This window comes from Mirounga leonina, unplaced genomic scaffold, assembly GCF_011800145.1.
Source record: "Mirounga leonina isolate KUSES-001 unplaced genomic scaffold, KU_Mleo_1.0 Mir_173, whole genome shotgun sequence".
NCBI lineage: Eukaryota > Metazoa > Chordata > Mammalia > Carnivora > Phocidae > Mirounga > Mirounga leonina.
In genome coordinates, this window is record NW_023270447.1 from 41443501 (window position 1) to 41459334 (window position 15834).

The 15834-nt window shown below is 43.5% G+C and overlaps 1 protein-coding gene across 6 annotated transcripts in view; it reads right to left on the reverse strand.

Annotated features, from left to right (window-relative positions):
* AK4 (adenylate kinase 4) overlaps positions 1–15834 on the reverse strand; it is a 126424-nt gene that overhangs the window by 9366 nt on the left and 101224 nt on the right. For all 6 annotated transcript variants that reach the window (XM_035018352.1, XM_035018356.1, XM_035018357.1 and 3 more), the window contains one exon: positions 1096–1268. In XM_035018352.1, the coding sequence (XP_034874243.1) occupies positions 1096–1268 (173 nt within the window). The remainder of the gene's footprint in view (positions 1–1095; positions 1269–15834) is intronic.

The following is a 15834-nucleotide window of genomic DNA, read 5'->3' on the forward strand; positions in this document are numbered from 1 at the left end:
CTCAGGAGCTGGGAAGGCATCCTTACCCTCTTGAAGTTGGTTTTCTGTAGTAATTATTGACTCCACCTATATTCAGATCTACCTATCCCATACACATTAATCCATTAAGATGCAACTGTCACCCCTTCCACATTTGGATGATTACAAGTAATTCTATCTAACATCCAATAACTAGAGGTAAGAATCACATTGAACTAAATCATGTCTTTACCAGAAAGAACAATAGTAATTCTTTTGAATTTGTTAATTTAAAAAGGTTCTTTAAACATATACCTTTACATATGTTTGTTTCATGTAAACACATGTTATTTTTGGACCTGTTTATTCCTCTAGTCCTCCCAGTCCCTTTACACCCTCACTGCCACCACTCCAACGACCCCAGCCACTCTGACCCCAAGTCTTTATTCAGTCCCAGCCATAACCATTTATCCCTGCTCTTATGAAGCTAGAGAGCATATTTTCACACACAAACAGATAATGTGTAAAGAAGGAGGGTCACTATTTTGCAAAAATGGAATCATTGTGCTATTTGCTTTTGATATTCAACAATACCTAGAGGAAGTATTTCTTCAGGTCAAAGGCGATAGCACGAAGTCATTCTTTTTACTGAGTACGTAATATTGCACGATGTACATAATTTCTAATTCATTTAGTCATCCCCTGTAAATGAACATTCGTTTTCAGATTTTGTTTTGTTTTTCTCTAAAATCAACACTGAAATAAGCATCCCTGTGTACATGACTTACCCGCTAGGTGCTTTCATTTCCATAACCTACTCTCCCAGCGGTGGCTTGAATGAAATATATGTATTTTAAAATGTTAATGTACATTGCTAGGTTGCTTTTTAAAAACACTATTCATACTTCATATGCCTAATAAAGATGAGTACCATTTTTTCCAGATCCCCACCAGCAACAGATGTTATAAACTTTAATTTGCATTCCTTGACCACTAGTGAATGAGAAATTTCAAATACTTCTGGCCATGAAGATTTGCTCTTTTTTGAATAATCTATTCATATCCTTCCTACACTTTACAGCTGGAGTGTTTTGCCTCTTTCTTGTCAGTCTGTAAAAATGCTTTGTATATTCTTACATGTACATGAGGTGGATTGAAGTCCAGGTTATATACCCTTCCACTAGGGGGGTGAATCCAACGTCGGCTGAGACGATCTTTGAGTGTTTCAAATGGAATGTTCAAAGTGATCACTAGATCCAGCTCACAGATTTTGTCCAGGGCTTCAGCCTGAACTAATGTCCTAGGAAAACCTAAATGCCAAAAACAAAACATATCAAATGCAAGACATTTCCCAATTCCAATGAGTCAATGAAATATTTTCAGTTGACAGAATAATCAAATCTATACATATACCACCCAGAAAGAAACTTCTATCAGGAATTTATGTCTACCTCCAAAAATTTAAAATTAGAAGAAAATATGTCACTTTATAACCCAGCTTTAGCATTTGGGATACTCAAAGATTAAGAAGTCACATGACCCAAGTAGAGCATGCACTAAACTAAAAATCACTAGACTAGTCCTCACTTTGCTCTTAACTACTCATGTAACCTAAGCAAGTTATATCACCTCCATTTCCACTTCTGTTCCTCTAAAATTATATTTGTGTTCTTTTATAGCTTTAACAGCTGATGCATATATTATTCTTAGGCTACGCCCCAAATTATATTTTTATCCATACGCTACATCTTACAAAACTCAACATGTGGTCTGCAATCTAGCATAGTAACAACAGAAATGAGAAAACGCACTTAAGAATTTTATAGTAATTTCACAGTAATTTTAAGCCTAGTGAATCTAAAATTTATGCTTGAATTTGTGTTTTTCTTTTAATTTTTCTTCTAGTAATTTGCTCTTATTGTATTTGATAAAAGGACTGCTCTGCAGTGGATTGGGGAAAAAAAAAAAGAAATGCAGCTTTCACTACTGATTTTGTTCTAGGCTTCCCTTGGAGCTTATTTTCTAATTTCTCCAATAAGGGAAATTATCCAATGGCCCCCACAGTATCTAACTGATGTTGTTTATTACAGAAGATATAGATTAAGTTACATCTCTTCCCAAAAAGACACAAGAATGGAGAGAACCCAACCTGGGGCATGTTTCAACTCTACTGTTATGACAGGGAAAGAAAAAGCAAGTTTAAACAGAGGTGAGGAAAAGCTTATCTTGCAGGGCAGATCTCAGGTTCGTTGGCTATCATGTGTCGAACCCAAGGTACTCACATGTTCCCACTGGGCAAAAGGGTTACCCCAACATTACATGTAACACCAGAAGAAACCTGTCATGAGCACGCTATGAAGGCACACACACGAGCTGTGTCCTTCTACAATGTCAGCCTTATTCAATCATAGAGCAAAGTTAAATCACGATGATAAAGCAGGTTCAGGATTCCAAACTCAATGACAATTCACCATGTGATTAAACCTGGCTTCTTACACGGCACACAGAGGACAGAAGACAAGTTATACAACAAACAAAGTAACAGATGGGTGTAGGAAGTGAATGGACCACACACGAAGTCAGTCTGTGGGCTCCGTTGGGTCCGGGTCAGCTCTCGGCACTTACTGCTTCTTATGTTCAAGCAGGGAAGGATCTCGGTTCTGTTCGGAGATCCATCGGGCAGAGCGCCTTCGGAAGAAGCTGCCTTTTCTAAGTGGTCAGACGTAGAGGGGTCAGGTCTGAAGAGTCTGACAGTGCACTGCCCAAATCCTTCCCTTTTAAAGGGATTTAATCGGTTTTGGGTCTCTACAGACCTCCTCTGGTTCTACTCATTATCAGTTCTGTGGTGTCAGATGATGCTGGTCCGGTGATATCTCCTAGCTGCAGTACCTTAACTGCTTATGTTACTGCTTGATAGAGGCCCCTGCTTGACATGAGAGACTCCATCTTGTTCTCTACAAAACTGCTTTCACATTCTTATATGCTGTTCTCTTGTGACCCATTATGCATTTGATATGGTTTTGGAATACAGATGAGGGCTGGTGGGATGAGGTCCGGAGCCGACGACCAAGAAAGGATTCTTGAGATGTCTTTGGTGCAAAATGGTGGTTTATTAAAGCACTGGGACAGGGACCATGCACAGAAAGAGCTGCTGCACCTGGACCTTGAGGAGTGGGGATTCTATACTCTCAGGAGTTGGGGGGAAAAGGAGAAGGGAGGTTTCAAAAGAACTTTCATATGCTAAAGAAGACCCACCTACAAGATACCTAACAAGATACCAGAGGCCATGCCATCGTCAAGTTAAGGCTGTTTTCCCCTCTAGCAAGGTATTAACATGAAGACAGGTGGGAGATTCCTGGAAGAATGTCACACCTGTCCCTCCCAGGAGTGGAGGGGTGGGGGGCGGTGAGGAGGTTGCAGGGTGTCAGCTTGTGCTTTGTCTTCAGCCAGCCCTCATCAAAGTGAGACTGGCTTCAACAGAGAAAGAGGTATTTCTCATGTCGCAGCCCGGGTGCCACCTCCTGTACCAAGTCACCCACTTGTATGGTCTCCTTCCTCCCATAGTGACTCTCTAAGCATCCTCTTCACAAAAAAGGCACCCACATGTTCATAAATTATGTGGGAAGTATATTCATGGTGGTTTTCTTTGCGGTGGGAAGATGGGTGATTCCTTTCTACTCTTCTAATTTCTAATAAACTGAGCATACAGTACTTTCAGAATGGAAAAAGAAAAATACTGTCCTTAAATAAAGAACTGCTGACTAAATATTTTTCAAATCTCAACATAATTTGTTACATGAAGTTACGACTACTTGACATTTACGGAAGTGAAAGGTCAAGCTTTATCTGCCTAAGATCAAGTGCACTATGGACACCTGGCCTTAGCACTGGAAGACAGCAATGCCTGGCACACAGTGGGCAAACCCTTAAATGTAATACTACAGTAGTTGTCTTCTAGTCTTCCATTCGGTGGCCATACTTACGTGACCAGCTGCCTTATTTTAAACTCCGAATTTAATTCTATGAAATTATAGGACTCTGTCAAGCCCTGTAAACTCAATATGTCATTTTTACTTTCTACTATGGAATGGTTTGACTGCTTGCGTATTAATTTATTAAGCAACTTCTTTTTTAAGTTCAAAACCACAATTTTAGAACTGGGGCTTCACAGCAACTGGGTGTATCCTGGAGCTTCAAATACATGATAGCTACCAAGTAGGGAACAAAGTGGTATTATCTGGGTCGCCAAGGAGCAAGACTTGGCCCCAGGTGGGACCTCACGACTCAGGCAGCGTAGGCTGGGCAATGAGCAAGGAGTTTCAAATTCCTTATTGAATACTAGACACCCTCAACCAGGTCCTTTTCTCCACCTCCCTCCCCACAAAAGCTCACTGTAGGTCAGACAGGGGATGCTGTGCAGAAGTTTGGTGGCAAGTCCGGGACCTATGCTAAGTCTATTAGTCAACTTTGGCCTAACTTCCCCTACACTGTGCACCACAGTCTGCTTTAGAAGATGAGCTTCCTGAAATGGGATTTAAGACACACCTTACTCCCTTTGTTATCCTCTGGTACTGTGCCTGGCTCATTCCACACTGAAATTCCAGCAAAGTGAGGGCAGTGAGCCTTCCACAGAAAGGCACTCTCCCTCGCTGACTGCCAGGTCCTGCCTTTTCCCTGTATAACCTCCTCTTCACAAAGGCTTCAAATTGACAACCGGAGTTAGATGCCTGCAGCCAAAACAACCCCAAGATCAATCTCTATGCTATTCCCCCAAATCCCTTTATAAAGAAAAACCATTTTCTAAAGCAGTGGCTTCCAGGGACGCCTGGGTGGCTCAGTCAGTTAAGCGTCTGCCTTCGGCTTGGGTCACGATCCCGGGTCCTGGGGTTGAGTCCCGTGTGGGGCTCCTTGCTCTTTTTAGCTTCTATTTTGGAGGGTACATTTTATAAGGTATATATTAACAAAATCGTATGTGCACATAATTCACACATATCCATTATTTTGAAGATGTAATCAACATTTTTACTGCTAAGTGTACACAAAGAATTTAAGGGTTCACTCCTCTAAAGACCCAAGTTCCCAGCCTCAGGCCCTGGCCTTGGGTTCTTGCATCACTAGCCACTACCCTGACAAGAAAACATTGTTCTTTATCCTTTGGATGGAGGCTGGAAGGTGAATAAAGCACTAGGAAAGAATAGGGAGCTCTGAACAAGAATATAACAGTTCCTCCAACAAATAAAAGCTCAAATCTTCCTGGCTAAAGTTTCCTAGTCTGATGGATAGAAGTCCGTCTGCCCGTCTGCTCAACAACCCCACAACTGTTTCTGAACTCTGGAGCCCTCTGGAGGAATGGGTGGAAAATGCAACTGTCTACAAAATAAACAACTCAGAAGGAACAAAACCGTTGGGTAGTGTCTACCTTTGGGGCTCTCACATTCAGACCTGCTAATGACCAGAGAATAATTAATTCTGATGGCTTAGAGGTTGTCTGTTAAGACAGTGGCTCTCCTCGTATCCTCCCAACCTCAAAACAGGCTAAAATTGAAAGAACCAAGGAAAATACAGAAGCCTACAATGAAAGCTAAAATGGAAGAGTTATGTTTTAAGATGTTTATGCTGCTGGAATGCAACCATTTTAATGGTTTAGAAGAAGTACCAACAAGAGAAAGAAGTCATTCCTCAACTTCAAGGGTTCTCCATCTGATGGGGCACATCAACATGATCAGGGAAGACTTAAAGGGTGGGGGGAGGGAGAAGAGTTTATTGACTGCCCAGATTCCATACCATTCTTCCTAGAAGGGAACATCTAGGAGCAGGAGCAGGACTTAGGTATTTTTTAAGAAGTTATCCAGGTGACTGTGGCTGGTTAAGAACCACAGAACTTCTCAGTGACACAACACTGCCAAGGGCAATATTAACTATGTGTATCTATCCCATCATGGGAAGGTTTAACAGCACTTGTAAGCAGGTCCAAACCACTCTGAGGAGTCTTCTTTACCTCGGTTTCATTGCAAGAGAACTGGGAAGGAAATTCCCAAACAGAGGCCAATCTTTCCAGATTCACTAAGCCCCTATCTCAAGCCACCTGTTTAATGCCATTCCTGGCCAGGATCTTACCTCTACAGAAAGTGGTGTGGCAGGCGAGAAAGTACAGGAGGAGAGTTAGAACAGTGGCCCAGTCAAAGATCTGGGTGCCAGCCACGTTTTCAAAAGTGAGGAGGAGCCACGGTAAGCCAGGAACCTCAGGGCTCAGTGGAACGTGTCAGTTACGGGCAAGAGCTCTGGAACCAGACACAACTGGGTTTCAATCCCAGCTCTACCCAGCCTTGACTGCAAGAACTTCCACTAGGTTTGTAATCTCTCTCTGGTCCTTAGTTTTCTCAGAGATAAAACAAGAATGTATTAATTTGCTAGGGGCTACCACAACAAAGTACCAGAGAACACGTGGCTCAAACCACAGAAATTTATTTTCTCATAGTCCTGGAGGCCAGAAGTCTGAGATGGACGTGTCAGGACGGTTGGTCTCTTCTGAGGCCTCTGTCCTTGGCTTGTGGACGGCTGCCTTCTCCCTGTGTCTTCCAGGTGTCTGTATCCAAATCCTCTTCTTGTAAGGACACTACAATACTCGTAGTACATTAGGGCCCGCCCTCAAGACCTCCTTTAATTTAATTATCTCTTTAGTGACCTCATCGCCAAGAAAGAGCCAAACTGTGAGGTACTAGGGGTTAGGACTGGAACAGATGAATTTGGGGGGCGGGGGGGACACACAACTCAGCCCATAACGAAAGGTAATGCCCATTGCACAGGACTGTTTTGAGGATTAAAAGAGGCAATCTTTGGGGCGCCTGGGTGGCTCAGTCGTTAAGCATCTGCCTTCGGCTCAGGTCCTGGGATCGAGCCCCGCATCGGGCTCCCTGCTCGGCAGGAAGCCTGCTTCTCCCTCTCCCACTCCCCCTGCTTGTGTTCCCTCTCTCACTGTGTCTCTCTCTGTCAAATAAATAAATAAAACCTTTTAAAAAAAAAGAGGCAATCTTTGTAAAACGTTTAAGATGTAAAGTGTCAGGCACACAGTGAGCACTCAATGAACGGTGGCTGTCGCTCTTGGTAGTGCTCTCCCGGGAGCCCTGCTGCTTCCCCAGTCAGTCACGAGGTGGCACGAGGGAAAGGTCCTCACCCCCCAACCTGCCCATTTAACTCCTTTTCCGAGATCTACTAGTCTGGGGAGTCCCTGGGGCCCTGTGCTCTCTGACACGCTGACAGCTTAGCCCTTCCAGTGACTGGCCACACAGACGGCACATTCCGGTCCCCACCCACTCAAAAGGAAGCTCGACCCAGGCCAGCTTCTGCCACAAGCTTCCCACTCTCCCGTTTGCCCCGCACCCCGCCCCACTGCCTACTCATGTGTGACAGCAAAGCACCGGAAGTCAGACTTCCCTGATCCAGTTCCATACCTTATCATGATGAGCTGTACTTGGAGTTAAACAGACTGGTTGGTTCAGCACAAAGGCCCAGCCTTAAGCTGCTGACAGTACAAATGTCCTGAGGCAGCCGCTGGGGGTAAGTTCTGAGCAACGAGCCCATGTGCAGACTGCATTAACTGTCACACAGAATCCAAGTCAAGAAAGGGGACAGCCGTGCAGACTTTCCCATCAAGTGAGCGCCTCCTTTTGGGAAACATTCCCAGACGAGGCGACTGTGCTTGGGGAGAACCTGGATTTAGTGGCTTCTCAGTGCCACATCCCAACAGTAACTCCGCACACACAGCTACTGTTTACAAAGCACTTACAGACATGTATGTATCTCTTATTCTTCCCATCGACCCCGTGAGGTGGGCAGAGCAGGAACAAGCACCCGCGGTGTAACCCCGACAAGGGAGCCTGCACTCGGCGAGGGTCGTCAGTGGAACAGGACTCAGGCCTCCGGTCTTGCCAAGTGCTCACTCTACTCGCTGCTCTTCCACGGGTATAAAAAAGAATTATTATAAGGATCCTAAAGGTCACTCCATCTACCTCGCTTCAACCAAAAGAGCGGAGCATCCTGATAACATCCTCACCACCACGGTTCGCATTGGCCGAGCATCCCTGATGTGCCAGATCTACTTTATTCCGAAGAAAAGCCAAAACTCTGCAGGGACCTAAAAGGCCTACTCTTGCTCCTGTCACCTGTCTCACCTCACGTCCCCGTCCATCGCTCTGTGCCCGCCACACTGACATCCTTGCTGTTCTCGAACTGGCAGGTCCGTTCCCACCTTGAACATTTAGTTTATGGTCTCTCGGCCTGACCCACTCTTGCTTCAGGTATCTCTCTGAGGGATAGATACCTATCTAGTGGAAGTTCTTGCAGTCAAGGCTGGGTAGAGCTGGGTAGAGCAGCAGTGTGCCCTCAGCTCACAAAGTGCCTCGTCGGTGAGGACTTCTCTAACCATCCTGTTAAAGTGAGCCTTCACCCCACCCAGGACACCTGTATTCACCCTCCCTTCGGTTTCTTTTCTTTTTCTCTTCATAGATTTCAACATCATTTCCTGTATATGATTTACTTTATTTTGTTAGTGTTTCTATTCCCACCAGAACGTTAGCTAAATGAGGGCAGAACCTTTATAGTTGTTTCCTGCTAAATCCTTAGGGCCTCGAACAGTGCCTAGCACATAGTGATGCTGAATAAATACTTGTTGAATGAGTAAATAAATATTATCTGAAAAGTCACAAGAATTCTGCCAGGTGGGTATCATTCCATTTTTAAAGTTACAAAAACTGAGGCTCAGAGAGGTTAAGTGACTTGCCCCAAACCACACGTGGAAGAACCGAGGAACCTAGACTCGTTCACCAAGTGCTGACCCCCAGAATCGCACATCTGTACCACCTGATGCGGTCTTCCTTCCACGCAGAACACCACAGCCTCGGAGAAATGCCTGCTCACGGTGACTGCAGTCGTCCGTGTACGAGGCGGCGTGAGAAATCCAACTCCTGCGCGGCGAGGGGGGCACTGCCTGGCCCAACGCCACAGGCGCGGCCACACCCGAGTCTCTCCTCTCTCCGCACGTACACCAAACAAATGCGCGGCACCTGGCTTTTTTCTTTTAACGTATCTCGGAGGGTTCTCCCTACACAGTACATACTGCTCTCTCACTCTCCCCGAGAACTGCAGAACACTCCAGGGTGTGGATGTACCACCGCTGAAGCGACCGCTTACTGATGGGCATCTAAGTTGCACACGACTTGAGGCAAACTAGGGAAAAACTAGCCTAGCAGAGAGGAATATAGGCTCCAGAGACAAACTGCCTGGGCTGGACCCGCAGTTACGCCACCGACGCACGTTCTGACCCTGGCTACCCACTTCTCCGCACCTACAAAACGAGCCTGGTAATGTCCAGTTCAGAAAGTTGTGAGGAATAAGCAAATTAGTGTATGTGAATCCCAGCACAGTGGCTGGCACGTGGTATAAACGGCTGGGGGGAGGAGTGGTAAATGGGGCAAGAGCCAACACTGGCGGAGAATGAGGCAATGTGGGACTGGACAGAGAGCAGTTCGATAACAAGAAAAACACGAAGGATAAAGACAAGTCTGAGCTTTTATAAAAGGATGGAAGGAGCAGTGGGGAGACAGACTAGTCCCATCACCATCACCCAACACGCTGCGTTCACATGGGAGAACAAGTCTCCTCCGTAACAGAAGAGACAAGAAGGTCGCATCCCGACGGGAGACCCAGATTTTAAGGCAGAAGGTAGAGAGAGTATTCTGCAAGGAGTCAGAGAAAAGTGTAGTGGGGAGGGTGGAGAAGGTTATAAGGAAAGAGGATCCCAGAGGGTACAGTGGAAAAGTAAAAGAACTCGGGGGAAGGAAGAGGGGAATCAGTAACAGAGAAAGAAAAGAGGATAAAGAAGAAAGAAGGACACCGAGAGATGACTTACCTTTCCCTTAATAACCAAGCATCACAGACATAAAAGGCACAGTTGGAAGTTATGAGCTTCAAATAGTATTAATTTCCAGGGCAGGTGTGCTGTCCTAGTCTCTGAAGGTGTCACCAACACCTCACAAAGGCCCTGGCAATGGGCTGGGGCTCTCAGTGAAGTTTGGGGTGCAGAGTCCCAGGCCTGGGGGCATCACAGGTCCCAGAGAGGGGCTGTTACCCTGGTTAGGCATAAGGGCGTCCAATATGAAATGGTGTCCTAAAAGGCAGCTTCCTTTGAAGTGATTTACGTCAGTGTCTCAAGTTGGGCTGAGCAAATCAAAGTACTTCTGATGTAATTCTCACACCCATCAGCTGCCAAGAACAGACTGTCAGATAAGGTGCAGTCTGACCAGCACGTTTTCAACCATTTTTAGCAGAGTGTCATTATCCAGCCACACATATATTTTTAAATGTCAGAGGAGCACAAAATGAAGCCTAGTGGAAACTGTCTATCAGCCAAGAATGTCCCTGTATCAGGGCATGAGATGTTCGTTTTGACTCTGGTGAGGGAAAATGTGGGTATTTTGCTCTTTAATACATTTAGTAAACATTTGATACCCACTGATCTGCCTTCTCTTCTAAGATCTACTCACGGTATGAGATTCAATTCCTTGGTAACTCAAACTGCTAGGAGACTGGGATTTGAAAGGAAATAAATAATTAGCAGGTGTATGGAACGTAAAGCATGATCCACAGAAATCTTGTAATGGAAAAGCTGCATCTTTTTTTTTTTGAAGAGAGAAAGTATATAGGCGGGGGGTGGGGGGGCCAGATGGAGAGGGAGAGAGAGATCGAATGTGGGGCTCAATCTCACAACCCTGAAATCATGAACTGAGCCGAGATCATGAGATCATGACCTGAACCAAAATCAAGAGTCAGACGCTTAACCAACTGAGCCACCCAGGCGCCCCGAAAATCTGCATCTAAATAAGAATAGCCATTCTCAACATGAAAATACTTAGATAACATACATATTAAGTACATTCTGACTAAGTGATTTAGACTAGACAAGCTATGGTTACATTGGTGGGCCATTCTAGCTGTGGGTGTGTATTCATCTTTAAACATGCTTGCTTGTAGCCCCTATTAAAAATTACGAGCTCCCTGAGGGCTGGGGCTGTGTTTACTCCCGAAGTGCCCCGGATACAGTCAGATTCCATGTGGATATGGTATTCCTGGTAGGCAGGGATTACTGACCAAGTGGACTAGATGCACACTCAAGTTCTGTCAACAGGTGGCAGCATGAATAATTCTTCAATTTAGAGAGAGCTGCAGTAAATTTTTGGTATGCTTTTATTTTTACTAAAAGTAATCCTCAAAGACATGCTTTCTAAATGACTAAAGCAGAATTCCAGCTTCCTTAGATAACCCAATCCAAGTGAATAGATTCCACTAATTGTTGAGGAAACCAGAAAATCCAATCAGTAAAGTAAAATAAAGAACCCACTTAAGCAGAGTTTGCTCTCCTCCCTTTAACTACACATGAGACTGCTCATCACACAGCTTCTCACCAGGAGTACAGAAAAACCCACTTCATGCTTCCAGACTAAGCTATTCCTCTCCCTTGTCTCTTAACCCAGCCTAGAAAAGCTGCTATGTCCTGTTGAATCAAATAGCCAATCCATGCTAAAAGCTTAAATTTTATGTAGTTAAATTTCTCCCAAAATTTGTCATGCTATATATTACTAAGTATGGTGCCTACAGGTTATTTTTTAGACACCCCCCCCACCCCCATCCAAAAAAAAGATTCACCATGCGCAGAAAGATGTCGCTAAATCCCTGACCTGGTATATTCCCAGCAGTGCCGGCCACTGAGCCATGCCAAGAGCCTGAGGGAAGGCAGCAGAAGCAGGAGGTGCCACAGCAACAAGGAAAGAAAGAACTGGGACACTTCTGTTTTTCTAATTTGGAGTGCCTTTACTCCAGAGGAAGGGCACAGAGCCAGAGTCCACCACCACATTCCCAGGCAGAAAAGCAAGCCCTTTCCATGTGATGAAAATAAAAGGGCAGTTTTGCAGGGCAACTTCCAACATCCGCCTGGGATTGGCAGCTTGAGAAAAGGCCACCCAACACCAGGCCCCCTACCTACGTCCATTAAGATCTGGGGCCAACATGGTTGCTTCTGACCACCCATCTCTTCCTGGTTGTTGGGAAAGCAAGAACCAAGTTAAAAATATGCAAGCCATTGTCCATCACAATTAATCACTGGATGATTAAAGTTGAAAGCAGGCAGTTCCATAGTCTTCCCTAACCCAGGGGCACTCAAACTATTCATACCACCAACCAGAAGCCTCAGTAGCAACTTAAAATTAGTCACCGTCGAAACCTGTTTTATGAAGGCCTTTTCTGTCTTACATCTTATAATTACCTTATCTGTTTGCACAATATTTATTTGTACGTGTATCCAAGACCTCCATATTCCACTTCATCCAGTTTTTATTAACAGATGGTGAGAAGAATAAGACACAGCTGTGCTCCAGATGTTGGCAAACAGAGCTTAAGCTTCACCATATCACTTTGTGAGTCCCACATTTCCCACTGAGCTGAGAGCTTGGGACCTCCTGCCTGCTCACTGAAATCTTCCAGGGACACTTGGAACTCTTCTATTATATATCCTAGAGTTTATCCTAGATTGGCAATAAGTAGGTCCTGCTCTCCAGGAGTAGTAGATGATTTAAAAACCTAGATATGCTATCATCACTATTTAGGGATCCATTGATAGAAGATAGATACTACAGAAAATCTGGTTTTAAACCATAAATTGGGATCTTCAAAGTGGCTTAGTGAAATAAAAGATGAATGCTATTAGGTAGGGATTCTTGGGGAAATCTCCAAGTGGTGTTGAGATCCTCTGGCATCAGTGTAATGATTTTTCCTGTTTAAGGATATAAATGAAACTCATGGCTTATAACCTCTGTTCTTAAACAAGTTATACTAGAACTATAAAGCCCTTTTCCCAGTAAAGGAAGATGTATATACTACCTTGAGGAAGAAGCCGTTCACTGTAAATCCTTTGCTTAAAGGCCCTTTTACTTAAGAATTCTGTTTACTTGTTCTTTGAACCTAAGTCTCTATATAAACAAATTAGGGGAAAAAAGGCCCCACTATATCTCAATTGAGACAAAAGGAATTTGTAAATGATTACACCATAGGCCCGTATTTTTACTCCAAATAAAAAAACGAGTCCCAGTATCCTCTATATGGCTCAGCTACTGGCTGCAGGTGAGACCTTTCTATCATCAGACATGTATTTATATGCTTTTTCTATGTGTCAAACACAACTGTGCGTACAGGAAAGTACAAAATATCAAATATGCAGATAAATCCGTAAGTCACATTATAAGGTAAGAAGAAAGAATGAAATGGGTAGATAGGATGGCAGAGCAAGGACCCAGCGAGGAAGGGATATTTGAGTAGAGATCTGAATGAAGCAATCCTCATGACAATCTAGAGGCACAGCATTGCAGGTAGAGGGAACAGTAAGTGCAAAGGCCCTGCATCATTAGCACACCCAGCACATAAAAGTAAAGAGATTCTGAAGTGGTTATGGAATAGAAACACAGTTTTGCTCCCCCCTGCCCTCAAGAAAAGAGGTCTGAACATATATGAAAACAAAAGGAAACATAAAAGAACGAAAATTTTAAACAAAATATGATAAGGACAAAGACTATTCAATATAACATCTGATATAACTGGCATTCTTGAAATAGAAAAACTGAACTAAAGGACAAAAAAGATGTAACACAGGAGTACCTCCCTGAAAGGTAGGAACTGGAGATCAAAAGGACACACTACATACAGGAGGGAGGACAAAAGACAACACTGAGATATTCTATGTACTTCAAGTATGAAGAAACAATTTCTCAGGAAGTCTATACAGGAAGAAAAGAAAATCATCTTCAAAAAAGGGGAAAAGTCAGGGGAGCCTGGGTGGCTCAGTCAGGTTAAGCATCTGCTTTCAGCTCAGGTCATGATCCCAGAGTCCTGGATCGAGCCCCATGTCGGGCTCCCTGCTCCACAGGAGCCTGTTTCTCCCTCTCCTCCCTGCCTGTGCTCTCTCTAGCTATCTCTGTCACTATCCGTCTCTCTCTCTCTCTCTCTCAAATAAATAAAATCTTAAAAAAAAAAAAAAAGGGAAAAATCAGACTAGCTTTAGGGCTTTCCAGAGCAATAACCCGGTCCAGAAGAAGATGGAACAATGGCTGCAAAGTTCTGAAGGACACAAGGACCGCCGGCCCGGGGAATATCATGGCCAGCTGAGCTGTGGACAGATGAGCAGACATTCTCAAACAGGAGAACTCAGGGAGCACAGCACCTCGTGAGCCCTCTGCTGTGAGGGAGGGAGAGGAGAGAGAGGGGAAAATATCCAACAATCCAGCCAAGGTAATGACCAAGGGAAAAGCCGTGGTTAAAAGCAGTGCAGCTTTATTCAGATAAAATTCGCATGCCGAACAATTCACTCATTTAAAGTGTGTAATTTGATGGTTTCTAGTCTCTTCAGAGATATAACCAAAAGATTAATCAAAATAAAAGGAACAGAAGACGTGGCAATGGGCAACAAGATCAGAGCCCAGAATCCATTTACATCTTTTAGATGTATGACAAGAAACAACAACAACAACTAGGAAATTGAAGTTACAGAAGAAAATCTGTAATAGATTTTCCCAACAAAAACCGATGAAAATTGAGACGGAGGGAGGGGAGAAGAGGTGGGAGGAAGTATAAATACATGAATCCTCTTACTGTTCACTGCAGAAAGACAATATCTGTCTCAATCTGAAACGTGAAATAAAAAAACAAATATGTCAATCTCTTAAAGAGCTCCCGGAAGAATATCCCTGGTGATGAAGAAAGATTTATCTCAAATTCAGTAATAATTCCTTCAGGTTCCCTTTAGCTTTGCTATTGTTAAGTTTTGAGTAAAACTAAATACTTTTAAAAAGTACATGAAGTATGGTGCCATTCTTACACATTTCTAGGTGCATTACGTGCATGAGGTGGTCTCTAGAATGATGGGTTTTCACCTGTTAACCCTGATTAGTTCTGGCTAGGGGGATTTTAGGTGACTAGTTGTTTTTCTTCATATTTTTCCATACGGCTCAAATGTTTACAGTAATCATTTATCATTTTTATAAGGACAGTTTAAAAAGATAAAATTCCCTGTATTTTTCCACATCTTATTCTTTTTACCCTAATCAACTTCTTCATCTTTCCAAAATCCGGGTTTCTCTTATTAGTGATAGGACAATTAACAGAGTTTTGGATGATGATCTTTACCTATTAAAATGACATTTTTAAGTTTCTCAGCCATTTATTAATGAAATTCTAAGTTCTAGGTCAGTGTCGGTATGTGTTTGTATGTATATACAACACGGATAATAACACATAACTACCATCTGACCAGCTACTATGTTGCAGGATTCTGCTAAGACTTTTACATTTGTTAGCCAATCCTCGCAAACCTATCCCATAGGTACTATTTTACGGACGAGGAGAAAGAGTCCAAAAAAGGTAAGTCGGCTTGCTCAAGACTACACAGTTAATAAATTACATAACGATATTCAGGTAGGAGTTATAAGTCCATGCTTTTTCTTCTACCATATTACTGTTTTCTCAGTATGGTGCTTTGTGTATACTAAATGCCCAGTAACTGCTTCATTGTTAAACTAGCAAAGTATGCCTCAGCTGCTTTGGATGAAGCTTTGCAATGATATTTGCAGTTCATCCAATTCCTGAGATACCTGTTTCATAAATTAGGGAAGCAGGCTCTCCTATCATCTAAAATTAGGAGACCGTTTCATCCCTGTGCCTTACTTTATACACTTCTAATTAAGTGGCAATAGCAAATGGGCTAAGTGTACCTCAAAGTGTACGAGACATGCCCAAATGGAGAGAAATCCTAGTTTAATATCTAAAGTAGATCTAAAT